This window comes from Borostomias antarcticus, assembly GCF_949987555.1.
Source record: "Borostomias antarcticus genome assembly, chromosome: 3".
NCBI lineage: Eukaryota > Metazoa > Chordata > Actinopteri > Stomiiformes > Stomiidae > Borostomias > Borostomias antarcticus.
This window is the reverse complement of record NC_140236.1, coordinates 4571190-4598689: the sequence shown is the minus strand read 5'-3', so window position 1 is coordinate 4598689 and position 27500 is coordinate 4571190. Positions and strand designations below refer to the sequence as shown.

General features: G+C 54.0%; 1 protein-coding gene across 1 annotated transcript in view; it reads right to left on the bottom strand.

Moving 5' to 3' along the window:
- The window catches only part of agrn (agrin), a 198317-nt gene that overhangs the window by 25714 nt on the left and 145103 nt on the right, over nt 1-27500 (bottom strand). Inside the window, exons 5-10 of the mRNA XM_084461938.1 lie at nt 26043-26267; nt 22778-23002; nt 21592-21798; nt 10480-10701; nt 3811-4005; nt 2768-2968 (exon numbers count right to left, since the gene is read on the bottom strand). Coding sequence (XP_084318064.1) covers nt 2768-2968; nt 3811-4005; nt 10480-10701; nt 21592-21798; nt 22778-23002; nt 26043-26267 — 1275 coding nt within the window. The remainder of the gene's footprint in view (nt 1-2767; nt 2969-3810; nt 4006-10479; nt 10702-21591; nt 21799-22777; nt 23003-26042; nt 26268-27500) is intronic.

The following is a 27500-nucleotide window of genomic DNA, read 5'->3' as shown; positions in this document are numbered from 1 at the left end:
ACGACGACGGGGTACACGACTGATTGCGGGGGGGGGGGGGCGCGGAGGAAAGGGCGCGACCTTTTGAGCCGGGCCTTGATGCTAAAAAAAATCTATATCACTTCCTGAAATAGCTACCGGTGAGCGCGCCTCAAACATAACATGACCTACTGTATGGCAACATTAACATCTGTCACCTGCTAAGAAATTCCCTTTAGTGTGTGTGCGCGTGTGTGTGTGCGTGTGTGTGCGTGTGTGTAGCATACAGTGGATTACAGGGGGATTGAGAAGGCACAGTAGCCTTCAGCATGGCGTCTTGTCACTCGGGCTTTCCGCTCCACTCCTCCTCCTCCCCCCCGGGCTCGTCCTCCTTCTGAGGGATGTGACGGCACGTTAGTCCAAATAAACCCCCGCGACACAAAGAGGGATCGAGTGTCACGGCGGCGCCGTCTCGGGCGGAGGGACGGGAAAGAAAGTTTCTCGGGGGGGCGGGAGATAGATACAAGCGCCGTGATGGATGGACGCCCCGCGAGGAAAAAAAAAAAGACCCCCGGATCGCATTCCGATGAGCTCTTCTTCCGCCCCGCCCTGCCCGCCTCGCTCGCCCGCCTCCCCCTCCCTTCTCCCTCTCTCTCCCCACCGGTCCTGCGAGGTGTGTACGCCGGTGGCCCCCGCGCTCCGCTTCGTGATGCGGCGAAGCTATAATCCTGTTTACTAAACGTGTGTTCAATTAAAAAGGTCTCCACCCCAGGTGATGCTCTGCTCGGCGCGCGCCGCCACTTCGTCAGTGTCGGCGGACGAGCCCGGCACCCGGGTCTGGCGGAGTGTGAAATTAAACAGGTGATAAATTTCCCGGCGCGGCCGACGCCGGGAACACTGTCATTATTCATTACCACTAAATAAAAGGTGGGTGAACACAACTTCCTTTTTTTAAGTGACTAATGAATATGGCTTCAGGGCTTCTGAATCAACAAATACATCACGGGTTAAATCCCTCTGCGCTCGAGCCTTGAGGTATATTTATATATATATATATATATATATATACACAGTAGGGATGGAGAAGATACAGATAAAGGCAGAGAAAAGAACTCTTTAGTTCGTATGTCATAGAGAGATATATCAGTGTGCTACTGTACATCAGAAGGATATACAATTCCGTTTTGGGGTCAAATGAAATGTTCTGAAGATGAATACAGCGGTGAGGAAATCACAAAAAGACTAGCATCTTGAACGCCCCCCCCCTTTCCCCCCCCGCCCCCCAGGGAAGCTGAAGGATAATGTCTGTGTGGCCGTGATTCAATCTCTTCTAACAACGCCGACCCGAGACGAGGCCCCCCTGCTCTTCTGTGAGGTCTAGATGGCGCCCGATACCTGAGGGCTAACCTGAGCCGGGGTCAAACCGGGGGAAAAATAAATAAACAAACAACAAATCTGGTCCCGTAACCCCTGGGGCGCGGCGTATTGATCGCGCCCAATCTCACCCCTCTGCCCCTATCTCTGAAAGTAATGCTGTCTCGCCTCTCAGAGATGCTGGTTTGATGGAGCGAGGGAACCGAGATAAGATAAGAGAAGGAAGCAGGGAAAAATGGCTTCTATTATTCAGGGCTGATAGCTTCCTCAGAACCCACAGAACCCAAACGAGAGGAGGAACACTACATTTCTCCTTACAGAGCAGGAGAGAGGGGGGGGGGGTGTAAAGAGAGGGGGGGGGGTATAAAGAGAGTGGGTGTGTTACAGAGAGAGAGGGAGAGTCACTAAGCACCACAAGCAGATCCAGGCCCTTGGGGAAGAGAGATATTTGCGTGTGTGTGTGTGTGTGTGTGTGTGTGTGTATGTGTGTGCGTAGCGTACGAGTGGCCTTTCTGCACGATGGCACCTTTATTCATGTTCCACATACAAAAGGTCACTTGGTTCATTCGAAGAGATCATGCTGAATGGACTGCTCTCTCCATCTCTCTCTCCTTCCATCTCTCTCTCCTTCCATCTGTCTCTCTCTCCATCTCTCTCCTTCCATCTCTCTCTTCTTCCATCTCTCTCTCCATCTCTCTCCTTCCATCTCTCTCTCTCTCCATCTCTCTCTCCTTCCATCTGTCTCTCTCTCTCCCATCTCTCTCCTTCCATCTCTCTTTCTCTATTTCTCCATCTCTCTCTCCTTCCATCTCTCTCCCCATCTCCATCTCTCTCTCTCAATCGCTCTCTCTCTCTCCATCTCTCTCTCCATCTCTCTCTCTCTCCATCTCTCTCTCCTTCCATCTCTCTCTCTCTCCATCTCTCTCTCCTTCCATCTGTCTCTCTCTCTCCCATCTCTCTCCTTCCATCTCTCTTTCTCTATTTCTCCATCTCTCTCTCCTTCCATCTCTCTCCCCATCTCCATCTCTCTCTCTCCATCGCTCTCTCTCTCTCTCCATCTCTCCTTCCATCTCTCTCTCTCTCTCTCCATCTCTCCCTGGCAGGTGTACCCTGCTCCGTGTTCACGCCCTGGTCAGGTGACGAGGACAGTCTCCGTGACTCCCTCTACCCCACGGGGGCGTGGCGCTGGCGTTGGCTGCCTGCCTGACTGCATCTCCTCCCTGCGTTAGTGGACGGCGCCGGCGGAGGCGGCGTTGAGCCCTGGAGCGTGTGATAATGACCCGGGCGGGACTGAACACGACTCCCGTAACTGATCCAAGATGGGACCTGCTGGACCGGGTTTTTTTTTCTCCAAAATGCTACACGTGAGGGAACGCTGATTTGAAACGAAACGGAAGAGACGGCGTTGACCTCGTGCTCTGTGGGCGTGGCCTACCTTCGTCACAGCTGCCGGGCTTGGCCACCTCGATCTTCTTCTTGATGAGGCAGGAGGCCACTCCCAGTTCGCAGGTGTTGTCGTAGGTGATGCCGTCGCTGCCGCAGACCGGCGAGGAGGGCTGGACCGGGCACTGAGGGCACTCGCACTTGTTCTGGACGCAGCGCGCCCCCCACGCGCACACGGTGCTGCCGCACGTCTCTGCTCACACACACACACACACACACGCACACACACACACGCACATAAATGCGTCAGTGAATCGTGAGAGGTCTCAGTTTACAATAAGCTGAGACACACCTACACACACACACCTACACACTCACACAAGCTCACACCAGCAATACATAAGCTGAGACACACAAACACACACAGAAATGCACACACACTCACTCTCACACACACACACACACACGCACACATAAATGCGTCAGTGAAAGAGGAATCGTGAGAAGTCTCAGTTTACAATAAGCTGACACACCTACACAACTACACACACACACACACACATACACACACACACACACACTCACACACACAAGCTCACACCAGCAATACATAAGCTGAGACACACAAACACACACAGAAATGCACAAACACACACACACACACTCACACACACAAGCTCACACCAGCAATACATAAGCTGAGACACACAAACACACACAGAAATGCACACACACTCACTCTCACACACACACACACACACACACACACACACACACACACACACACTCTCACACACACACACAAGCTCACACCAGCAATACATAAGCTGAGACACACAAACACACACAGAAATGCTCACACACTCACTCACACACACACACACACACGCCTACACACACACACACACACACACACACACACAAGCTCACACCAGCAATACATAAGCTGAGACACACAAACACACACAGAAATGCACACACACTCACTCTCACACACACACACACGCACACACACACGCACACACACACGCACACACACACACACACACACACACACACACACACACACACACACACAGTGGGCGGAGTACTCACTGCACTCTCCCTGGGCCACCACGCGCAGCTCCAGCTGCTCCTTGCAGGCGTGCACGTTGAGCTTGCACTCGCTGTCGTAGGTGAGGCCGTCGCTGCCGCACACCGGGTGGTGGGACACGCACTCGGACGGGCACACGCAGCGCCCCGTCTGGGCGTCGCAGATCGCACCGAACAGGCAGTTGGCGCACGCCTCGTCTACGGGGGAGAGAGATGCGAGAAAGTTAGGGTTAGGAGGAGAGAGTGGTCAGGGGCGTGTCTCTTTCGCAGTTGTTTCGCCGGTCTAGAGGGGGAAGCGCCTAGGATGACGCGTCGCATAATCTTCCTGTCTGGACCGGAAGAAGAACAGTTGTTGTATCTATAGTTTCGGAGGCTAAGACGCTGCCGTGGCTTCAAATGTGTGATATTATGTATCCGGCACACTTCTTCCATGACTTCTTGAAATATTTCTTCAGGTATGTCCATGTTTTCTTTCCGTCGATGTAAATAAAGCAAGCGGAAGTAGGAGGCGGGCTCTACAGGCTCGAGCCGGATGATGGGGCGGGCTTAAGGCAGTGAAGTAAATAGACCCCGGGCTCTCCTCCCCGAGGAGAGACTGGTGACGCGAGGCCAGGAGGAGAGAGGGAGTGAGTGTTACGGTGCCGTGACTGAGCGTTGAATCGCATCCAAAACACATTTCTCCCGTGTTTATTCTCGTCTCGGCAAGACAGCTGCGCTGAATCCGGCCTCGTGACGGGCGATGATGCTTCTGCCGCTAAGATCCCTCAAAATGGGAGAGCCGTAGAGACCTGTCCAGATGGTGAAAGGCGACCGAATTTATTCAGCTGCAGGTTTAAGCGGACGATCTCTGAGCGAACGCTCTCTTGGCATTCCCTCATTGGCTGTAGCTGTCAGTGTAATCTCTCTCTCTCTCTCTCTCTCTCTTTTTTCTGGCCTTTCCAGACTGTCTAAACTCAACGCGCGCACGCGCCGTGGATAACAAGGATTTCAACGCGTGCCCCAAATGAATTGAGCAGCTCGCTCTCGCTCCCCGGCACCAATTACACCTGAAGGATTGCATTAGCATAGCCTAGCGCCACCGCTATCACATTCAATTAGCAGCGCGGCTAATAACAGCCGCTGATTTAGCGCTAATAGACAGAAGGCCACTCAGGCAATACCCCCCCTGTACCCCGGGTTATTACCCTCTTTATTACACCTTAATAAAAAAAAACACCCTGTCATTTTCTACCGCCAAACGCTCCGCCACTCGTAGCGGACGCCGCGGCTAGCCTGATTAAAAATCCCTGGTAAAAGAGCGCCAGCGGATACGCGGACGGATCACCCGTGACGACTGACTGCGGCCCCGCGGCCATAAATCACAGCGGCGCGCGGCGGAAAGCCCCGTCCTCTATCAGGCCCCCTTGTCCGATAACGGCCCCACTTCTTATCTCCTTCCTTCCTCCCTCGCTCCCTCCTTCCGCCACAGTGGCTAATCGCTAACGCGTAGCCGGCCAGCGGCGGCGTGGTGGTGAGGGAGGGAGTGAGGGAGGGAGGGAGTGAGGGAGGGAGGGAGGGAGGGAGGGAGGGGGGTGGGGTTGTAAAACGTGGCCTTGAGGAAGCCGCCGCTCGGGGGTGATGGATCGAGGCGGGGCAAAGCAAAGAGCCTCTTCAGCCCGTCGGTCGGTCATCTGAGGAGTGTGGGACCGATGGCCCCTCGGTATAGGCTGGCTTCTATTTTTGAAAGGTTGTGAAAATGCCCGGGCGACAACACCTACTTCCCCAGTCGCTCCCCGGCATATCAGCTCTGCCCCCCCCCCCTCTCCCGCTGCTGCTCCTCATCTTATTAACCCCCGTCTCCATCTCCTCTCATGTTTTTACTTGTCCCCGTTTTTTATCTTCGCCGCGGCGCTTTAATGTGACCTACATCTGAAAGCTGTGTGGTTGCTTCCATTACCTGCGGGACAGCTGTTTCTCTCTCTCTGTCTCTAAACGACTCCAGGTCATCCTCCCTCATCTGTTTCAGTCAATATATATGAATTGCCTTTCAGAGCCGCTGACGTCCTTCCGGGGGTCTATTAGCCAAGCGGCACGTCTCAAAGCCCACCAGACAAGGTCACCTGCCACTCAAACACACGGAGGAAAATCGGAATAATAAAAAATGTCACTCATATCGCTATCGGACCGCACCTGAGCTGTGTAGATAACAGCTAGTTTTTCATAACCTGGGGGGAGGTAAAAATGGAAATTATAACTGCGCCCCCCCCCCCCCGCTCCCCTCAACACACACTTGCCGGTAATCTCTACATACACATCTCTGCACACACCTCTGTAGGCGTAGACACCAGCGATCCATATCCCATTTCTACAGCATACAGTCTGGCAGAGAGTAGTTAATAGGATGTGTGACAATTACAACTACAGATAATAGCACAGGGGCTCAGTCAGCGTGTTGAGCAGAAAGCCTTGTAACGCTGCAGTAGGAACCAGCTCAGAATATCCCCCATCACCATCATCATCATCACCACCATCATCATCGTCACTGTCTTCCATCCGTATGGTGGACTGTTTCTTCTCCAGGTTCCTCAGCGTTAACGGCTCTGATCTGATATTCCTCTGACGCCTGCTTCCGTGGGGAGATGCTGACATCCGGAGCGCTGTATTACAGGTGAGACCGCTGGCTCTCCATCCCTCTCTCTCTCCCTCTACCTCTCTCTATCCCTCTCTCTCTTTCTCTCGCTCTCTCTCTCTCTCCCTCTATATTACAGGTGAGCCGCCCAGACCGCTGGCTCTCTGTTCCTCTCTCTCTCTCCATCCCCCTCCCTCTCTCTCTCTCTCTCTCTCGCCACCGCTGCCCAGCCCGCTGGCTCTCCGTCCCTCTCTCTCTCTCTCCCCCCCCCCCCCCTCTCTCTCTCTCCCTCTCCCTTCATCCCTCTCTCTCCCGCCACCGCTGCCCAACCCGCTGGCTCTCTATCCCTCTCTCTCTCTCTCTCTCCCTCTCCCTTCATCCCTCTCTCTCTCCCCATCTCTCTCTCCCGCCACCGCTGCCCAGCCCACTGGCTCTCTCTCTCCCTCCGTCTCTCTCTCTCTCCCTCTCTCTCCCTTCATCGCTGCCCAGCCCGCTGGCTCCCTCTCTCTCTCTCTCTCCCTCCGTCTCTCTCTCTCTCCCGCCACCGCTGCCCAGCCCACTGGCTCTCTCTCTCCCTCCGTCTCTCTCTCCCTCCGTCTCCCTCTCTCCATCCCTCTCTCCCTCTCTCTCTCCCGCCTTCTTAAATAAAGACCATTCATTACGCTGCCGCCAGTTCCGCGGCGGAACCCGTCTACCTACGCTGCCGCGGCGTTCCAAATTGAGTTCGCCCGCCCGGCTCGAACATTCCTTTTGGTCCATTTCCTGTTGGAATACATACTTATATGCGGAATTTCAATTTTGAAGTGGGGCCAGGAGACTGGCTGGCTGGCTGGGTGGGCACAGAGATGAAGAGGAAAAACGCTGTGACGCTACAAAAGCCCTGATAGCACACACACACACGCACACACACACACACACACACACACACACACACACACACTTGCCTGCTATCACATAGAACTGTCAACACCCTACACTCCAAAGATGCAAAAGCCTGGACCCAAGCAAACCACACACCGCAATGGATTGGTACAGTATGCAACTGAAAATATGAACGAGAGGTGTGGGGGTCATAAAAGCAGTCTGTGGGAAGGTGTTAAGCCGACCCAAACGAATAGGCTCTTTTTCTAATGGCACGGTTTAGACGGTGAACAACAGGGATGTGGGCATTAACAACTTGGCTTAGCAGGGGGAAATGCCTCCTTACTAGTTAGAGATCTATAAACTGTTCAACACTACAGGGTCAGGGAAGAATTTTTACAGCTCACTTTTCTGGGTGATACTGTTTTTTTGCTTCCCTCTGGAATATGTAGGGGTGGGACCTATCGCCCACCTCCCTTGTTCTCTGTAGAGCGCGTTGTGTTACCTCTGTGTATGCAATGCGCTATACAAATAAAGCTTTGATTGATTGATTTACTAAATCTACTGAGCTACACATTAGAGGTGGAAACGCGGCTCTTCTCATCGCTCACAGATAGCTCCCGCTAAACACAGCGCTAGCTCTCTCTGCTGTGACGCTAGGCCTGTGGGAGGCACGCCATATAAACCAGCGGAAAAACCCCCTCTTCCTGGAGCTGCTCTGAGTGGGGAGTTAGAAAAACCCCCTCTTCCTGGAGCTGCTCTGAGTGGGGAGTTAGAACGCAGCACTGGGGTTGACAGGGAAATGGTTTGATGGTAGGAAGGGTTAACTCATCAATTACAGGGTATGGAAAATGACTATAAAACGCAATTACGCGTCACGTAAGTGGACACGCCAAGTGGATTTACCAAACATAGCACGGAAAAAAAAAAGAAAGCATAATGTTGAGGTTTCCTGTGTAGATATTTTCAACCTCTGAGCTTTGCCATTGGCACTTGCGGCAGAGAGAGAGAGAGAGACAAAGACAGAGAGAGAGAGAGAGAGACAGAGAGAGAGACAGAGAGAGAGACAAAGAGAGAGAGACTGGGGGGGAGGGGGAGAGAGCCTCATGATTCATGTAACCAATTACACCCTAGCACATCCAGTCCTCGCATTTCAAGCAAAGTGCATCTTGACTAAAACAGGCAAACTGCAGGTTCATAACTGCGGATGAGGGGAGGGGATGAGGAGGGGATGAGGAGGGGTGGTGTAGTCAAGAGAACACTGTTGGTAGTGATGAGAGAGGAGAGGACGAGGGTGGAGCCAGAGGACACGGTAGTTACAGCAAAGTAAGTCACTCTGGGAGGATCCTCAGTGGCGGTACAGTACTCAGGGTATTACTGTAGATGTGGGTTTGAGTCCCCTCAGGGCCTCTGCATACACTGTGTGTGTGTGTGTGTGTGTGTGTGTGTGTGTGTGTGTTTAAATGGCGGCGAATCAGAGCATTGGTAACACTTCGCTGTGCCTAAAGCCCACAGGTTCCACACGTAATAAGCCACTGATTAACCCGACTCAGCATGAATTTAATGAGGAAGGATATTGTAGAATTAGAATTAGCTTGAATTGCAATGATCCTTGGGTATTTGAGGAAGTTTTATCATTAGAATTATTACAGCCAAATACAAGGATGGGATTTACAGGAAATGTCAAAGAAGAACTCTTACGCATGGATCCTTTCATAGAGATCCATGAGGAGGTGTTACTGTATGTACAGTACCAGGTCTGGGTTTCGCACATGCCCAGTGACAACATGACCTATGGGCTTTAGCTCTCGAGGCTGAGTGTTCCCAGAGCACCGGCTTAATGACCTTATATGACCACTAGGCAAGTGATCATATACAGTAATGCTGACATGGCGTTATGTGATGAGGCGGGGTGGTCCTGGTTCTACGGGGTGGTCCTGGGTCTATAGGTCGGTCCTGGACCTACGGGGTGGTCCTGGTTCTACGGGGTGGTCCTGGGTCTATAGGTCGGTCCTGGACCTACGGGGTGGTCCTGGACCTACGGGGTGGTCCTGGATCTACTGGGTGGTCCTGGGTCTATAGGGTGGTCCTGGTTCTACGAGGTGGTCCGGGACCTACGGGGTGGTCCTGGTTCTACGGGATGGTCCTGGGTCTACGGGATGGTCCTGGGTCTACGGGGTGGTCCTGGATCTAGGGGTGGTCCTGGATCTACGGGGTGGTCCTGGGTCTACAGGGTGGTCCTGGTTCTACGGGGTGGTCCTGGATCTACGGGGTGGTCCTGGGTCTACAGGGTGGTCCTGGATCTACAGGGTGGTCCTGGGTCTACAGGGTGGTTCTGGGTCTACAGGGTGGTCCTGGGTCTACAGGGTGGTCCTGGATCTACGGGGTGGTCCTGGATCTACTGGGTGGTCCTGGGTCTATAGGGTGGTCCTGGTTCTACGAGGTGGTCCGGGACCTACGGGGTGGTCCTGGTTCTACGGGATGGTCCTGGGTCTACGGGATGGTCCTGGGTCTACGGGGTGGTCCTGGATCTAGGGGTGGTCCTGGATCTACGGGGTGGTCCTGGGTCTACAGGGTGGTCCTGGTTCTACGGGGTGGTCCTGGATCTACGGGGTGGTCCTGGGTCTACAGGGTGGTCCTGGTTCTACGGGGTGGTCCTGGGTCTACAGGGTGGTCCTGGGTCTACGGGATTGTCCTGGGTCTATAGGGTGGTTCTGGGTCTACGGGGTGGTCCTGGGTCTACGGGGTGGTCCTGGGTCTACAGGGTGGTCCTGGGTCTACGGGGTGGTCCTGGGTCTACGGGGTGGTCCTGGATCTACGGGGTGGTCCTGGGTCTACGGGGTGGTCCTGGATCTACGGGGTGGTCCTGGGTCTATAGGGTGGTCCAGGACCTACGGGTGGTCCTGGTTCTACGGGGTGGTTCTGGATCCACGGGACTGGGTCCTGGATCTACAGGGTGGTCCTGGTTCTATAGGGTGGTCCTGGATTTACGGGACTGGTTCCTGGGTCTACAGGGTGGTTCTGGATCTACGGGGTGGTCCTGGACCTACGGGGTCGTCCTGGACCTACGGGGTGGTCCTGGGTCTACGGGGTGGTCCTGGTTCTACGGGGTGGTCCTGGATCTACGGGGTGGTCCTGGTTCTACGGGGTGGTCCTGGATCTACGGGGTGGTCCTGGGTCTACGGGACTGGGTCGGTACTCACCGCAGGGCCCTCTGCGCTGGATGTGGATCTTCCTCTGCAGGACGCAGCCCATGGCCCTCATCTCACACGGGCTGCGGTAGGTGTGGCCGTCGCTGCCGCACACCGGGTCCCGGAGCTGGGCGCACGCCTCGGGGCACTCGCACACCGGCTCGCCGTTCTGCACCACGCACACCGCGCCGAACTCGCACTCTTTCTCCTGGCATGGGCTGGGCGTGTGCAGATCTGACCCCAAACCCCCCGGAGACAAGAGACCCGCCATGGTTAACAACGGTTGGGTTGTGGGCGTTAGCGGGCGGAGGGGGGGGAGAGAGAGGGGGGGGGGGGTCTGGGGGCGAGCTGAGGAGGGAGGGGGGAGGGTAGGTCAAGGAAGTAGAGGTTGATGGAGGGTTAGAGGGATTGAGTTAGTTCAGGGGGTTGCAGGGTGATTGCGGAGACACTATTTAACACTGTGTACGAGTCTAAATGTGCACAGACTGACTGTCCTGAGCTTCCTTGGTTTCGTTACAGGACGTCACTTGTTGCCAGCGTCCGTCTTTAGGAGGCGTCGGCGTCTAAACAGGAAACTGCTCTGAAACCGACGTCGAGGTACTGTAAAGCTTTGATTCTTGGGTACTGTAAGCGGGACGATCAACCGACGTCGCCGCCGCGCCGCTCGAAGACGGACGATTCGCGTCTCAGCGAGAGTCTCGGCTCTGAGACTCCGTCGCGGGCCCCGACCGCCGCTGAGGGAGGCTGGGAAGGAGATGTCTGAGGGAGAGAGAACGCCGCGAAAAAGCAGGTAGAAAAAAAAAGGAGGGAAGGATGAAGAAATGTCTGCGTAATAATTCAACAAAGCCGAGCTCCTGGGTAGAGAGACAGATATGGAGCAGCAGCTTCAGAGAGGCTCTGTCTGGCAGCCTCGCTCTGAAGGGCCACTCTCCCGATTAGCATTAAAGGGCTAGTGTGCTATTTTGAACATTTCGTTCTATTTGTGGTCTGTCTACCGTGAGTCTGAAACATAGAGACCATAATTTCACTGATCGTTCCAGGATTGAGCTAGCTGCAGTTTTTATGCAGGCTCTCACTGGGCTACAATGGAAGTCAATGGGGCATATGTGAATGCGTTGGAAAAACTATGATTCAGTGGTTTTCCGAGACGGGAAGCACAGGGTGTAGTCTTACCAGTCTCAGTATGCTCTCCTGTGAAATGTATCGCAATACGAAGGTTTTTACATGTTTGGCTTGGCTTGGACATAAGCATTCCCCTGGTGCTTGTTTTCACTGTCCCCACAGAGGACTATGAGCAAGTCATGTCAAACACCTAAAAATATTCGGATTGTGATACATTTCACAGGAGAGCATACTGAGACTGGGAAGATTACACCCTGTTCTTCCCGTCTCAGAAAAGCACTCTCATCATAGTTTTTCTACGCATTCACATATGCCCCATTGACTTCCATTGTAGCCCAGTGAGAGCCTGCATAAAAACTGCAGCTAGCTCAATACTGGAATCAGTGAAATTATGGTCTCTATGTTTCAGGTTCATGGTGGACAGACCACAAATAGGGCTAAATGTCCAAAATAGCACACTAAACTATAAACATTTGTATCATTCCAAAATGTGCAGCATGCTACAATTAATGTGCTTTTCCTTCCCTCAGTGTTTCCTGGGGCTATTTACAGTGTATCTCCCTTTCAAAAAGCCCCCCCCCAAAAAACTAAAATTGATGTGACGCGTTTAGACGTCAATTTAAGAGACCAGGTCCTTCCTGCTCGGAACTACAATTTCTAGTTTCGCCGCCTGAAGGAAAACAGACAGGACCCGCTCATGACCGCGGCGGAAAGCAATTTTCCAGCTGATACGCCAGAAGAGGATTTTGAAAGTCTATTGCTGGAGTCCGACATACGCTACGTGGCTACAGTATCTGTGGGAACTTGAATACGGCGAGGAGGAGTTGAAACGTATCGAGGAGGAGGGGGCCAAAGGTTCGAGGGAGAGAGAGAAAAAAAAGGGGGAGAAAAAAAAAGCAGAGAAGGAGGAAGAAAGCTCTGCATAATAATTGGACAAAGGCAGAGAGATCAGAGGAGTTCTCTCCGGCTGCTGCTCTCTCCCCGGCCTCGCTCTGAGTGCAGTTACACCGGTCGGAGAGACCGGCGCTTCGGTGGACCGGGAGGGGGACGGGCGGCGCCGAGCGTTTGGGTTCCGAGTAGCGAAGCGGAGGACGACAGAAGACGTCCCGAGACGTCCCGTCGTCGCGTCCCTCCCGCCCCCCCCCCCATCGAGACCGCCGTCCGGCCCGATGTCCGACGCGTCTTCCTCCCCGCCGAGGGAGAACGCGCGGCGTGAGGCTCATTTGCATGCGCCCCGCGTGGGTGGGGGGGGGGCGGAGCCTGCAGCTCGGGAGGCGGGGTTGAGGTGGCAGAAGGACGACGTCTGGGCGCGTTTGATTCGCAGCTCCTGGTGAACCGCGAGGGGAGGGGAGCATTGGCAGGTTGACGGTTCCGTGGGGGTCGGGGAGGATATGAGAATACTCATATACTCATACACTAATAATCCGTTATCGTGATATTAGCCTCACGCGTAGCAGGACACTGGGGTAACTCATCAACAGACAGCAGAGTCAATTCACTTTGCTCTGTCGCCCCCATTAAACAGTGTGTGTGTGTGTGTGTGGGGGGGGGGGGGGTAGGAGTGACGTCACCCTATAACTCTGACTTTATGGATAACAGTTACTCCGTGCGCTTATGTTTCTCTGAAGTCATGGTGCAGAACACATTCCCATTTGAGAACTGGTCATTTGAATAATGTCCTCGGGCCTACACTCTCTTTCTGTGTGTGTGTGTGTGTGTGTGTGTGTGTGTATGCGTGGACCAGTGGGCACCATAATTGAACAAATCTTTACCAGTCCTTGGCAGAGAGACAGGCCCTCGCTTCCACTAATGGGAGTGTTTGGGCTTAAGTACTGGAGTGCAGCTATTGATTGTGGTGTTGTGGGAAGCCACTGTTTGTTTCAAAGAGCTTTGACTTGTGCGAGAGTTTGGCTGTGACTGGCGATCCAATAGAAGCTGGTAGAACTCTGCCTAATTGTGTGGGGGCTTGAAAAAAGTTTTTTTTGGGGGGGTGTGTGCTCTACTGTATAATGAGTGTGTGTGTGTGTGTGTGTGTGTGTCTGTGTGTGCTCTTCACCGACCCATTTCCCAATGGAGGGCGAAAATGCAGCCACGGCCTCCGATAACTCTTCACAGGAAAAAAAAGATGAGAAGGGTCCGCGACCCCTCTCTTCTTCGTTGGTTTTTATGCATTCGCCCCTTTCCCCCGTGAAGAGAAATCTCATCCAGATGTACAGTATTAACTCCGAGGAGAGAAGGGAGAGGCTGACTCCCCGAGTTCTCGTTAAATAAGGTTTTGGGGAGAGCCAAGATGGAAGGCTTTTCTGCACAAGCTTCCAGCAGCCCTTCGGTAATTGCGATGGCTTGAATATACCCTTGCAGCGAAAAACCCAAAACAGTGTCTTTCTTATAGCTCTCCCTCTCTCCCTCCCCCTCTCCCTCCCCCTCTCTCTCTGATGCGGGAGCTTTGAAAGTGCAGCTTGTCCTCCCCCAGGCCTGCGCTGGAATGGCTCTGGTGTTCAAGGACTCGCTGTGGGCCTGGGGGGGGACGGGGGGGGGGGCGGACTGGCGGACCGCCCACCTCTCTCAGCTCCGTTTCATGTCTTCTCAGATACGCGCCAAAGAGTGAGGAATTAAGAGTGTGTGTGTGCGCGTATTAGGAGTGTGTGTGTGTGTGTGTATTACCGACTACAGGGCAGCAGACGGAGGAACGCGCCGTTGCGGAGGGGGGCGGGAGGGGGGCAGGAGGGGGGCGGCGGATGACGAGGTGCGATCTCTCCGCCGTGGGAGGGGCCGCCTCGGAGATGACTAATTCTCTCTGATTAAGGATTCAGGCCCCGCGACTATAGACTAGCGACTCGATGGCATCTCTATGAAACGACACAATCTCTCTCTCTCACACACACACACACACACACACACACACACACACACACACACACACACACACACACACCGAGTGGCTGTATGGAGGTGAGGGTGGGGGGCAAATCAAATCAAATCAAACTTTATCTGTATAGCGCATTTCATACACAGAGGCAACACAATGCGCTTTACAGAGAGCAAAGGGGGGGGGGGGGGGGGCATAGGTCCGACCCCTACATATTCCAAAGGGAAGCGATAACACTTTACAATAAGGGTACATTAATAAGCATTAGTTAATGCATTATGAAGCATTAAGTAACAGTTAACGTCTCTATTAACCATGTTATTTATGTTAACTAAGGTTAACTCACCTAAACCTAACCCTAAGGTATTAATTAACATTAGTAACCTAACCCTAAATAAGCATTAGTTAAGAGATAACTAATGTTTTTTGTGACCCTTATTGTAAAGTGGGACCAGGGAAGCAAAAAAAAAACAGTCATGCATGGGAGTCTGAGCGCCACCACCTCTGTCTGCCATTTCCCCACAAGATGTGCTTTCACTGTTTTACTGTAATTAGTCTGATATTTCAGCAGCCCTGCTAAGAGCCTGGTGGGGATTACCCCCCCTGTCAGCCGGAACGCGGGCCCCCGACGCGCCACCAACTTCCTGTCAGTGTCCTGTCTACGTTGTGACACCCGTCTACCCTTAAGAGGAGGCTCTCGCTAAACTAAAGACTTATAATAAGACTTATAACCCCTATATCTGACAAGCAAATAGAGGATTTACCCCGCCGACCTGAGAATTACCTCAGCGAAACCCTGACAAGATGAACGTTGGCGGCGGGCGTCCTACATAAGCGATGAGATGCAGCCCCGTGTTCCTCGCTGTGGTTGTGTAGGTAAGTGTATGCAGTTAGCAATGTGCCTGACTTGTAAATGCAGGAGGATTATTTTGTGCGCTCATACATATGGAGATTAGAATCTTCCCCGGCTCCTTGGCCAATTCTGGATTATTCACAGTGTCGCTATCGGCTGAGACAAACAACCAATGGGAACGTGACACACGTTACTCCTTCCTGGTTCCAACACTGCAGGGTTTCCTCCCTCTGTTTGTCTGTGATGTACTGTATCTTAAATACAATTTGTATTTTTCTATTCTATTTTCCTTTTCATTTCTATGAGCGTACTGTATGTCTAAATGCAAATGTAGCTACACACGTATAAAGAACACTGTATATCGGAAGCTATTTTACATATGGCTTTTATCCTTCAAAGAAGCGACAATATTTGCAAGCGTATATGTATCACGTACATTTAAAACGGAGCTTGGAGCCACTAGCAGTGAAAACATTCATGTAACATTATTAAATGTAGGCGCTGGGAGAGGAGAGAGGAGAGGAGAGGAGAAGCTACATATTAGCATATGGTGAAACGAAAGCCCAGGGGCTCTGTTCCCCTGCCCCCCCAACACTTATCACCCAGGGGCTCTGTTCCCCTGCCCCCCAACACTTATCACCCAGGGGCTCTGTTCCCCTGCCCCCCAACACTTATCACCCAGGGGCTCTGTTCCCCTGCCCCCCAACACTTATCACCCAGGGGCTCTGTTCCCCTGCCCCCCAACACTTAACACCCAGGGGCTCTGTTCCCCTGCCCCCCAACACTTATCACCCAGGGGCTCTGTTCCCCTGCCCCCCAACACTTATCACCCAGGGGCTCTGTTCCCCTGCCCCCCAACACTTAACACCCAGGGGCTCTGTTCCCCTGCCCCCCAACACTTATCACCCAGGGGCTCTGTTCCCCTGCCCCCCAACACTTATCACCCAGGGGCTCTGTTCCCCTGCCCCCCAACACTTATCACCCAGGGGCTCTGTTCCCCTGCCCCCCAACACTTATCACCCAGGGGCTCTGTTCCCCTGCCCCCCAACACTTATCACCCAGGGGCTCTGTTCCCCTGCCCCCCAACACTTATCACCCAGGGGCTCTGTTCCCCTGCCCCCCAACACTTATCACCCAGGGGCTCTGTTCCCCTGCCCCCCAACACTTATCACCCTATAGAGTCTGGGAGGGAGCAGATGCTCGCCCACCTGTGATGCGTTCAAACCACAAGCATTCTGCTGCACGGCTTAACACATGAATATTATCACACGAGAGAGAGAGAGAGAGAGAGAGTGAGAGAGAGAGAGAGAGAGAGAGAGAGAGAGAGAGAGAGAAGGAGAGAGAGAGAGAGAGAGAGAGAGAAGGGAGAAGTAGAACGAGAGTAAAGAAGCAAACCGGGATGAGAAGAACTGTGGTGGAACGCAGATGAAACTAACTCCTACCATGTGTGTCCTTCCAGAGAACCCCCAGGGGACAGGAGAGGAGGAGAAGAGAGGAGGAGAAGAGAGGAGAAGAGGAGAAGAGATGAAAATAGGAGAGAGGAGATGAGAGGAGAGGAGAAGAGAGAGGAGAAGAGAAGAGAGGGGAAGAGAGGAGAGGAGAGAGGACAGGAGAATAATGATGAGAGGATAAGAGAGGAGAGGAGACGAGAAGAGAACAGAATATAAGAGAGGAGAGGAGAAGAGAGGAGAACAGAATATAAGAGAGGAGAGGAGAAGAGAGGAGAACAGAATATAAGAGAGGAGAGGAGAAGAGAGGAGAAGAGAGAAGAGAAGAAAAAATAAGAGAAGAGAGTTGAGGAGAGGAGAGAGCAGTAGTGGACATCACACACATGGTGACTGTTGGGAAGTGTTGTTTAAAGGGAGGGTGGGGGAAAGGGGAGAGCAGGCGAAGGGTCCTGCAGACAGGCTGAGAGTGTGGAGGGAGACAGGACTCCACCTCACCCACATACCGTATACAAGCGCACCTCAGAAAATTAGAATATTGTGGAAAAAGTCCATTATTTTCTGTCATTTAATTCAAACAGTGAAACTTTCATGTATTCTAGATCCATTACACAAAGTGAACTATTTCACGCCTTTGTTGTTATTGACAAATTTGTTATTTGTTTATGATTGTGCCGTATCATGGGGGGCTCCTTTTGCACAAATTACATCAACGTGAAGTGTGTCATGGAGGCACACAGCCTTGAAATGGTTCACTACATGTGTAATGAATCTATAACAAATGAAAGTTTCACTCTTTCAATTAAATTACGGAAAATAATTCACTTTCCACAATATTCAATGTTTTTTCTGAGATGCACCTGTACATAGCTGCGATGCCAAGGAGCTTGACCCTGTCCTTCTGGGCATGGGGACCTATACTGCCCTCCATGCTGGCTCTGACAGCTCAGGCCACAGTACATACAGGCCCCAACAAGCGCCAACCTGCTTCCGTTCACTGCAGGAGGAGCCCCGGAGGTATCCCACAGGGCCAATACTCATCATTGTTCATGAGTTTAATCAGCGTGACAGGTGCTGGTGTGGCGGATGGAGATTCTAATCGAATAAACATGCAAATGATAAATATTCACCGGAGACTCGACACCTGAGGCGTCTTTTTCTCTCATCTCCTGGCCTATTACTAACAGTCCAATTAAATGCCTGTGTGTCTGTGTACTGCGTCTGCAGCCTGTTTCAATGGGACCATCCATCCGCGCGACGCTACAGTAAGAACGGCTACAATTCAATCTCATTAACTTCTGGTCCATATAAACTTGGGAGAACTTGAACTCGCGCGTGCCTGTGTGACACGAGGTCTCAAAATAAATCAACCGAGACCATTTGTGTCTATAAATCATATTAGTTCACATGCTATATAAATCAAATTGTGTACTAGTGTGACCAATGGTGCGGTGGACACCATTGGCTGGTCTCGAGGCCCTTAGGTGACATTTGTCCCTCGGGGGGACGTGGGGACTGAGGGGGTCGATGGCAGTCACATTAAGGGTTGTCACCCTGGTGAAGGGAGATTTACGACTGAATGGGTACGGTGTCATATCTGGAGAATTTCATCCCCTTGACGTCTTCAGGGGTGATCGATAAACTATTTCTGTCTCTCCCAAACAATAGGAAGAGGTAAAGGGAGGGTTGGTCACAATGGCTACAACATGTCCCCCCCCCATCCCCCACCCCCAAGCCGTTCTCCGGTCTGCAGGAACAGGAAGTGACATCACGTTGGTCAACAGAGATACTGTTGATAGAGGGCTTACTGGTGGTGTATTGTCGGCGGTCTGCATCCACTTCAAGGACAGCGACTGTTTGTGTATCAGCATTAGAGCATCTGAGATTAGACTCTCATCTTCAGTACAGTAGTTTGTTGTTGTGTGAAGGTTGATGTGCTCTATATTTTATACTTAAACAACCTTGCGCAATGTGTTTACTTCTGATGTGTCTTTCTGAGTATGTGATTAATGTTACTACAATACTTGTATGTGTCTGTGTGTGTGTGTGTGTGCGTGCGCGTGCACGCGCGTATTGTGTGTTTGATAGGATGACACATGCTCGTTCATTGTGTGAGTCATCCAGAATACAGCTCAGGACAATAGTGAGTGCTGTCATCCCATTACAGTGAGTGAGTCCTTAGCCGCCATGTGGCAAACAGGAATGAAGTACAACAATGGAGCCTTTCACACAGAAAATAACAAACGGTTCAAGCACACATCCAGACATCTGTGCACACAGACAAACAAAAAGATGTTTCTGCACGCACACACACACACACACACACACACACACACACACACATGCTAACACACACAATTTAGCATTTATATCCTTGTGGGGTCCCTAAACTTAACCGTAGCCATGAAATATTAACCTAACCCTAAACATAGTCTTTGACCCCTAACTCTAACCTTAACCCCAACCTTAAACCTAACCTTAATCCTATAACTCCAGAAAACCCCTAAACCTAAACCCTACCCCCCCCCCTACCACTTGACTCTAAAATGAACCCTGACCTTATGAGGCCCAGCAAAATGGCGCCACAATAAATAAATCAAATCTCTCTTTCAATATCCTTGTGGGAACATCTGGGCCCCACAATGGCAGTTTTACAAGCACACACACACACACACACACACACACACACACACACACACACACACACACGCACACACGCACACACGCACACACACACACACACACTGGGCCTGTAGCTCATTCAGTGTCCTGGGTATAGAAGCCCAGAGTGCGGGGGCCCTGTCTAATCCACAGGCAGCGGTCCAGACAGGCTGAGGAGAGAGAGAGAGAGACCGCCGGAGCGCCGTGACAAGAAAGATGGACGCCACGTTACGAGGGCTCCGCGATTAAACATCCAGCTGCGTGAGGGTGTCCAGGGTCTGGGAGTGCTCCGCCCCCTGCTCCCCGCCGCCCGACGCCGCCGCCACAGACACATTCCTCACGCTGAAACCAGCAGCCTCCGCAGATGGCTCTGCTCCGCGCTCCCGGCCGCCTCCTTCGATCTGAGGTAAAAGGGGGGCGCGGCGACGTGCGTTCGCCAGACGTTTCGCCCAAAAAAAACACGATCGCGTAAATAAAAGATGTGCCGCGGGGAGAGATAAAAAACACGCCGCCGTCGGCGGTCGGTACATTTCCCAGAGGGAGGACGTGGGGGGGCGGTGGGGGGGGCCGCCGGCGTTCTCTTTAGTCGGAAACAACGAAAAAAAAAAAAACGCGGGCGCCCCCGCCATTTCCCGCATGCTAATTCCTGCGTCCCGGAGACCGAGACGGAGAGGCGATGCTAATGAGCTGCGGCGCGGCATGGCGCCGCCAACGGCGCCGCCTGAAGACGGAATTAGCATTCACATCCTCGAGCCCTAGGAGGAGGAGGAGGAGGAGGAGGAGGAGGGGAGTCGCGGGGGCGTCCGACCGTCGGATACGCGTAGGGGGACCCGCCATTAGCTCTCGGCTCCCCCTGCCGTAGCGCGTCTGATTGATGATCAGAGATGCGTCCGTGCCTCCGGGCGCTACAGCCGGGTGGGGGTGGGGGGTGGGGGGCACGGAGACTTCAGCGAACGCTGGGATTGAACAGAACAAAATGCAGCTGTGTCCTACGGGGGGGGGCAGAGGGTACTGGAGAGATGTCCAATGCGTGCGCCCTCGACTGCAAGGGAGGGGGTGGCATTGGGGGGGGGGCACGTGCATACTACCATGCAAGGCTAGGACACAGGGAGGGAGGTGGTGGTAGGTGGAGGAACGGTGAGGGTAGGGGATGGAGGGTGGGGGTGGGGGGGGGGGGGTCACGAGACAAAAAACACAGCAGTCGGGAAGAAGAAGAGCTCTCCAACCTCACGGGTGCTTTCTTTCCCCCCTGCACAGAGGGCTGGAGAAGAGAGGGGGGGTGGGGGGGGGGGGGGGTAGGGGGGGGGCACTCAGAGGAGACGAGAGACAACTTGAGACGTTTAGAGAGAGAGAGAGAGAGAGAGAGAGGGGGAGGGAGAGGGATAAAGAAAGATATGTACAGTACAGCAGGGAGACAAGGGACAAAGACAACCACTCCGGTTTAGCCCGCTTGGAGGCGACTCGAAGGGGTGCTAAACGCACTCCTCCCCACCCCTCCAAGTGGCCAGAGCCTCCGAAAAAGGCTGAGCTCGACCCCCCCGGGGCGGCGAGTGGTATGTCCCGGCGACGGTGGCCCTGTGTGGACACACGCCAGACAGACAGAGACAGACAGGCTGAAACAAGAAAGAATACCTTTTTTATATATATGTATTATATACAAAGAAAGCACCATGTGGACGAGGGGACGAGAGAAGGAGAGAGAGACAAGGACGGAGAGTGGATGACAGGACGGAGAGACCCCGTCGGAGGAGTGGAAGACTGGCACTACCGGAGAGTAGCGGAGGTGGCGTGAGTGAAACATGGCGGCCGGCGGAGAGAGTGACCGTGATGGGAGGAGATGGGAGGCGCGGACGAGGGGGGGTGGGGGGGTGGGTGGGGGGGTACGTGAGGTGAATGGTTAACATCCTGCCCTGACCGCCATGAGGCTCCTTCCCACAGCAGACAGCGGCACACCCCCTCACACACACACACGTACAGTAGGATATACTAGGACACACACACGTACACACACTGTACTTACGAGAGGATATTCGGAAACATTGCGAGGGGGTTACACCAGAGAGAGGGAAAAGGAAGAGAACGAGAGAGAGAGAGAGAGAGAGAGAGGGAGAGAGAGAACAGTGTTTAAATCCTAAGGGCCCCGAGGGGGCCTCTGTTCCCCTTCCTGTACTCACCACAGGGGCCCGGCTGGCGGACGGCGATGCGGGTCTTGGACAGGCACTCGGCCCGGCGCCGCTCGCAGTCGTTGCCGTAGGTGCGTCCGTCCTCGCCGCACAGCGGCCGGTAGGCGCCGTCGCACTGGACGGGCTCGCAGGAGCAGCGTGCGACCGGGCCCTCCACCATACACACGGCGTTGAACTTGCACTCCTCCTTGCACGCCTCTGAGGGGGGGGGGGGGGAGGGGACAGGCGTGAGAGGCGCGCCGGGATTCGGCGGGCCGCTTTAAGGCGGAGCGAGCGACGTGAAATCGCCGCCGGGCAACACTCGGGGAAAGAAAGCCGGATTATGTCGGGAAAGCGGTTTTCCAAATTAAATGTGTCGAACTGAAAAAAACTCATCATTCTGTAACAATGCGGTGACAATTTATATACAAATGGAGCATACTGGCACGGGGGCCGCTGCTGAATTGAAAATCACAAGCTAATCACTTGAGGCGTTCGTCTTTATGAAACCGTTTCTCGCGCTCGCGGCTCGGAAATTCACTCTATTCTTCGTCGGCGGATCAAATTTGAAGAGCAATTCAATTCTTTCTTTTCTCTTTCTTATAAGGCGGCCGTGCCGTAACCGCTACTTAATTAGACTGCCCCCCTATCCGGCCCGGGACCGTCACGACGGATGTGTGATGTCATGGTACCAAGTCAAACCGTTGCATTCAATCAAATGTGTTAAAGGAAGGATCCTCGTATCAAATCCAATTACTGTCTTTATTCAACGCATTTAAGTCATTTTTAATATGTGTAACAGGCGAATGATCTAATATTATCTACGTTATGATCTTATGATCCCCCCGCAGTCTTCGGCATTGGGGGAGAGGTCTAGAATGTTCCTCACATGCTCGCTGGCTGCGAGGCTAAAGCTGCATTAAGTATACAGTACAGTAAAGCCCTCAGCACACAACAAGAAAATTGGATTTCTTACAGTAAGATCACTATCAACCAGCTCTAAAGCTTGACAGTGTGGCTTGTTTTTCTTTTAAACCGACCCCCGATGTTTTATTAAAGATAACACTACATAGCTCTTATCTAACATGGGAGGCTCGCTACCATACATGGAGCAAACACCCCCGAGGACCGCGTGGCTTTATCCGGTGACATCGGAGCGCCCACGCCCGACACGGCCCCGCCCCGCCCCCCCCCTCACCTTGCGGCGTGCACCTGCCCGGGTGGATCTTGCGCAGGTCGACGCCCCTCTGCATGGCCGTCTGCTTCATCTGGCACTCGCTGGCGTAGGTGTGTCCGTCGCTGGCGCACAGGGGCTCCCTGCCCGGGGGGCACGACTCGGGGGTGGCGTAGACCAGCGGCTGGCGGGTTCGGGGCTCCACCCGGCACGCCTCGCTCAGCTTGTTGCTGCTGTCTTTGCAGGGGTCTGGGGGGGGGGAGACAGAGAGACCTGGTTAGTCGTCGTCGCCGCTCGCCGGACCAGAGCAACCTTACGGATCCTGGGGACTAGGGCTGGGTTTAAAAAAAAAAATCGATTAATCGATTTATGAATCCCAAAATTGATCTTTTATTTAATGAATGAATGAATAAATGAAGGAATGAATAGTTAATTCATTTATTCATTCATTCAATGATTCATTCATTCATTCATTTTTGGAAATCAGTATCGATACCCAGCCGTAGTAGGCCTGTTGATGTGTTGCATAACTTGGCAGTCATGTAATTAAGGTTACAGCAAAAAAAAAAAAAAAGGTTTAAGTAACACTAACCGAATCGATATTGAATCGAATCGAATCGAATCGTGATAATCGATTCTGAACCTTGTGAATCGGAATCGAATCGATTCTTGAAATTCGAATCGATACCCAGCCCTACTGGGGGACGACGGCTACCCAAAACGGACGGCAGGCCGGGGGTTCGACCGGGCCGCGCTCCTTCCCTCTGAGGCGACCCCGGGGCCAGGCGCAGCAGCCATATCAGCTGTGATCATAATGGGATTGGGGGGCGGGGCTTATTGAAATAGGAGCGTCCGAGATCTGACCAGCCTCCGTGCTTTTCCCGCATGAGGGGGAGAGACAAAGGGTTTCATGTTCCGCTGCGGCACAGGGAAACACCGCCGGGCCTAAAGGGGGTCGTTCGGACCAGCACCAGGAGACGAGACAGAACTGGGCAGGGAAAGAAAGAGAGGAAGAGACAAAGACGGGGGGGGGGAGAAAACGCTTTCTGAGGTGCTGGCTGGAAAACAGAGAGAGACTACGGCCACACATGAAAGGAACCAGGGAACTTGGCTTTCGCGGTGGACGCCGTGGTCCGCGGGCCGACGGCACCGACGCTCGGCAGGGGTCAGGGCGGGTTATTTTAGCCATGACGGATCTGGGCTGAGTTTCCCAGAGGCATCGTAGCGCTACGTTCATCGTAGCGCTATGATGAACGCCATAGCTTACAATGAACGTAGCGCTACGATGCCTCTGGGAAACTCAGCCTCTGGACGGCACACTTGGGGGGCCGCTACTGGCAGAAAGATCTTAATCGTAACCCGAGCGCAGAATTAAGCAATGTTGTGCCGCGTGACTCGGCCATTATCTCAGCGAAAAGCCATTACCCCCCCCCGTTAACAGAGCTGTGAGGCTTCCAGGATGCTGTTAGCTACGGGCTAACGGGATGGGGGGGTAGGCGGTAATTAGACGGGGGGAGAGTGTGGCCTGGAAGCAGCCAGCCACGCGGCTGTATGTGTAAATCACCGGCGTTCGCCGGGGCGTCGGCGAGCCGGCTGAGGTGACCGTGGCTCGGACAGAATCACTCAGGGAGATTTAGGGGGGACCTGGCGAGCCCTCTCTCCCGCGCCTCGCCGAGAGGCGGGGGGGAAGGGGGAACCTGGAGCGCTCTCATTGCTCCGGGGTTAGAGATATATGTCGCCGCCGTCCGTCCAGAGGGCCCCCGAACATTCATCTCCCTCACGCCGCGCCCTCCTCAGGGACCCGGTCGGTCTTGAGGGGAGGGGGAGGCACTCTCCGTCCGCCTCGGACGCCCTGAGAGAACCGACCCCGAACGCTACGGAAGCACACAACTGCTCAGTTTAAAAGCCTCGGTTAGTCATCAACCTGCAGGTACAGTATTTGTGTGTACAGTAACAGAAAAGCCCGTCAGGATTAGATGAGACGTTGTGTAAGTTAAGCGTCGGCCTCCAGGGTCACTGATCAACATCTCCGTACTATCCTCCCTCTCGCCCGCATGCAAATCTCTATGAATAGCATCCAATAAATATGTAAATCTACACAATCTTTTCTCAACACAGAGACAAAGCAGGGGGGGGGGGCTTTGAGGAAGGGGAGAAGTTGAGGGAGATGATGGGAGGAGGAGGGGAGAAGTTGGGGGAGATGATACAGGAGGAGGAGGGGAGAAGTTGGGGGAGATGATACAGGAGGAGGAGGGGGAGAAGTTGAAGGAGATGATGGGAGGAGGGGAGAAGTTGAAGGAGATGATAGGAGGAGGGGAGAATTTGGGGGAGATGATGGGAGGAGGGGGAGAGGTTGGGGGAGATGATGGGAGGAGGGGAGAAGTTGGGGGAGATGATGGGAGGAGGGGAGAAGTTGGGGGAGATGATGGGAGGAGGGGAGAATTTGGGGGAGATGATGGGAGGAGGGGGAGAGGTTGGGGGAGATGATGGGAGGAGGGGAGAAGTTGGGGGAGATGATGGGAGGAGGGGGAGAGGTTGGGGGAGATGATGGGAGGAGGGGAGAAGTTGGGGGAGATGATGGGAGGAGGGGAGAAGTTGGGGGAGATGATGGGAGGAGGGGGAGAGGTTGGGGGAGATGATGGGAGGAGGAGGGGAGAAATTGGGGGAGATGATGGGAGGAGGAGGGGAGAAGTTGGAGGAGATGATGGGAGGAGGGGAGAAGTTGGGGGAGATGATGGGAGGAGGGGAGAAGTTGGGGGAGATGATGGGAGGAGGGGGAGAAGTTGGGGGAGATGATGGGAGGAGGAGGGGAGAAGTTGGGGGAGATGATGGGAGGAGGGGGAGAAGTTGGGGGAGATGATGGGAGGAGGAGGGGAGAAGTTGGGGGAGATGATGGGAGGAGGGGAGAAGTTGGAGGGAGATGACGGGAGGAGGGGAGAAGTTGGGGGAGATGATGGGAGGAGGGGAGAAGTTGGGGGAGATGATGGGAGGAGGGGGAGAAGTTGGGGGAGATGATGGGAGGAGGAGGGGAGAAGTTGGGGGAGATGATGGGAGGAGGGGAGAAGTTGGGGGAGATGACGGGAGGAGGGGAGAAGTTGGGGAAGATGATACAGGAGGAGGAGGGGAGAAGTTGGGGGAGATGATAGGAGGAGGAGGGGAGAAGTTGGGGGAGATGATAGGAGGAGGAGGGGAGAAGTTGGGGGGCCTTGGAGGGAGGGGAGACGTTGGGGGAGATGATACAGGAGGAGGGGAGAAGTTGGGGGAGATGACGGGGGGTAGGGTTACTCACCGCAGGGTCCCTGGTGCTTGAGGAGGACGTTCTTCTGCCCGTCGCAGGCCTGCTTGTGGAGCTCGCACTCGCCGCGGTAGTCCCGCCCGTCGCTGCCGCACACCGTCTGCCGGGGGCGGCCCTCGCAGCTCAGGGGGCACATGCACTTGGCCGACAGGCCGTCCGACGACTGGATGCAGGTGCTTCCGTAGCTGCAGGTCACGTCGGCGCACGGGTCCTTCAGGGCTGCGGAGGGGGGGGGAGGAGACAGGGTCATCCAGACGCAATCAGACCCGGGAGTGTATCGAGGGGGGGGGCTACGGCGCGCTGGCGGTCGGCCGGCTTGACGTTTGTCTGGCTCAGGGACAAGCTTGTTTAAGCTGGAGTGCCGGGTTGTTAAGGGGCTGATGGGGGAGGTGGGAGGGGGCGGCAACTCGGGGGGGGCTGAAGGACTACTTGACACTCTGACTAAGGAGCCGCGGTCACAGCTGGCTGGCTTGGCAAACATGTCACATCCATTTGCCGCAGGCCAATTCAACTGCGCGGCGCATCCTCGATTGCTATGCTTAAACGTGCTCTCCGTGGCGGCGGAGGGCCTCTGAATATTTACCGAAAATAAAAGCGGTACCCACCGCCCTCCGCCCCCCACCCCTCCAACCCCAGAGAACTTTTGTTTCCACCCTTATTAAACAGCTTGCCACTCAAGAGCGACTCGCTCGCGCCAGTACGAGTGGGTGGAACTTCTCATTTAGCAGATGCCTCGCGACCGGCGTAGGGATTTCGGCAGCTCGCGCGCCTGACAAAGGAGGGCCATCAGATTACGATCAGCATTATTTTCCCCCGATACATATTTATGACGGGCATTAACAAGCGTGCTGGCAGCCGGCGGGCCCGGGGGGGAATGGAGTTCCTCCGACGCGTCGCCTCGCTCATTTCCGATGCCGAGCCACTTTTGGAATAATGTTTATCTGTGTCCAATATTCCCTTTTGTTACAGTCTTTCTCTATGAATTTCATTTCGGGACGAGACGGTATATTAATACACGGGCTGCCACCGAACCCTGTGTTGTACCCCCCCAACCCCCCCCCCCCCCCTCGTCTCTGAAAACAGAGGCCGCTGAGTCCGTTCCCGGGACATGTTAGCGTGTCTATGAGATGCTCCGGCTCCTGGAGATGATCTTGGGGGGGGGGGAGCACACGGCTGCCTTCTTAATGAGAGTCAGGGATCTGGGAGTGAGTTGGCGCGTCCGCGCGCCGCCCGATCAAAGCGCGCGCGCGTATTTCCTCGCTCGCTCGCGCAAACCCAACACGTCTCTCCTCTCTCGATGTCTTTTCCAGGTCTGACCGACTGACGAACATTTATCTTTGTTTTTGCGCCATAAAACCGCATATAAGAGGTACATGACCTTAGGGTTGGTTGAGATCTTCACAGCTTTAAGTTCAGGTGACCACACTGCCCCTTCTTATCTACGGCACACTG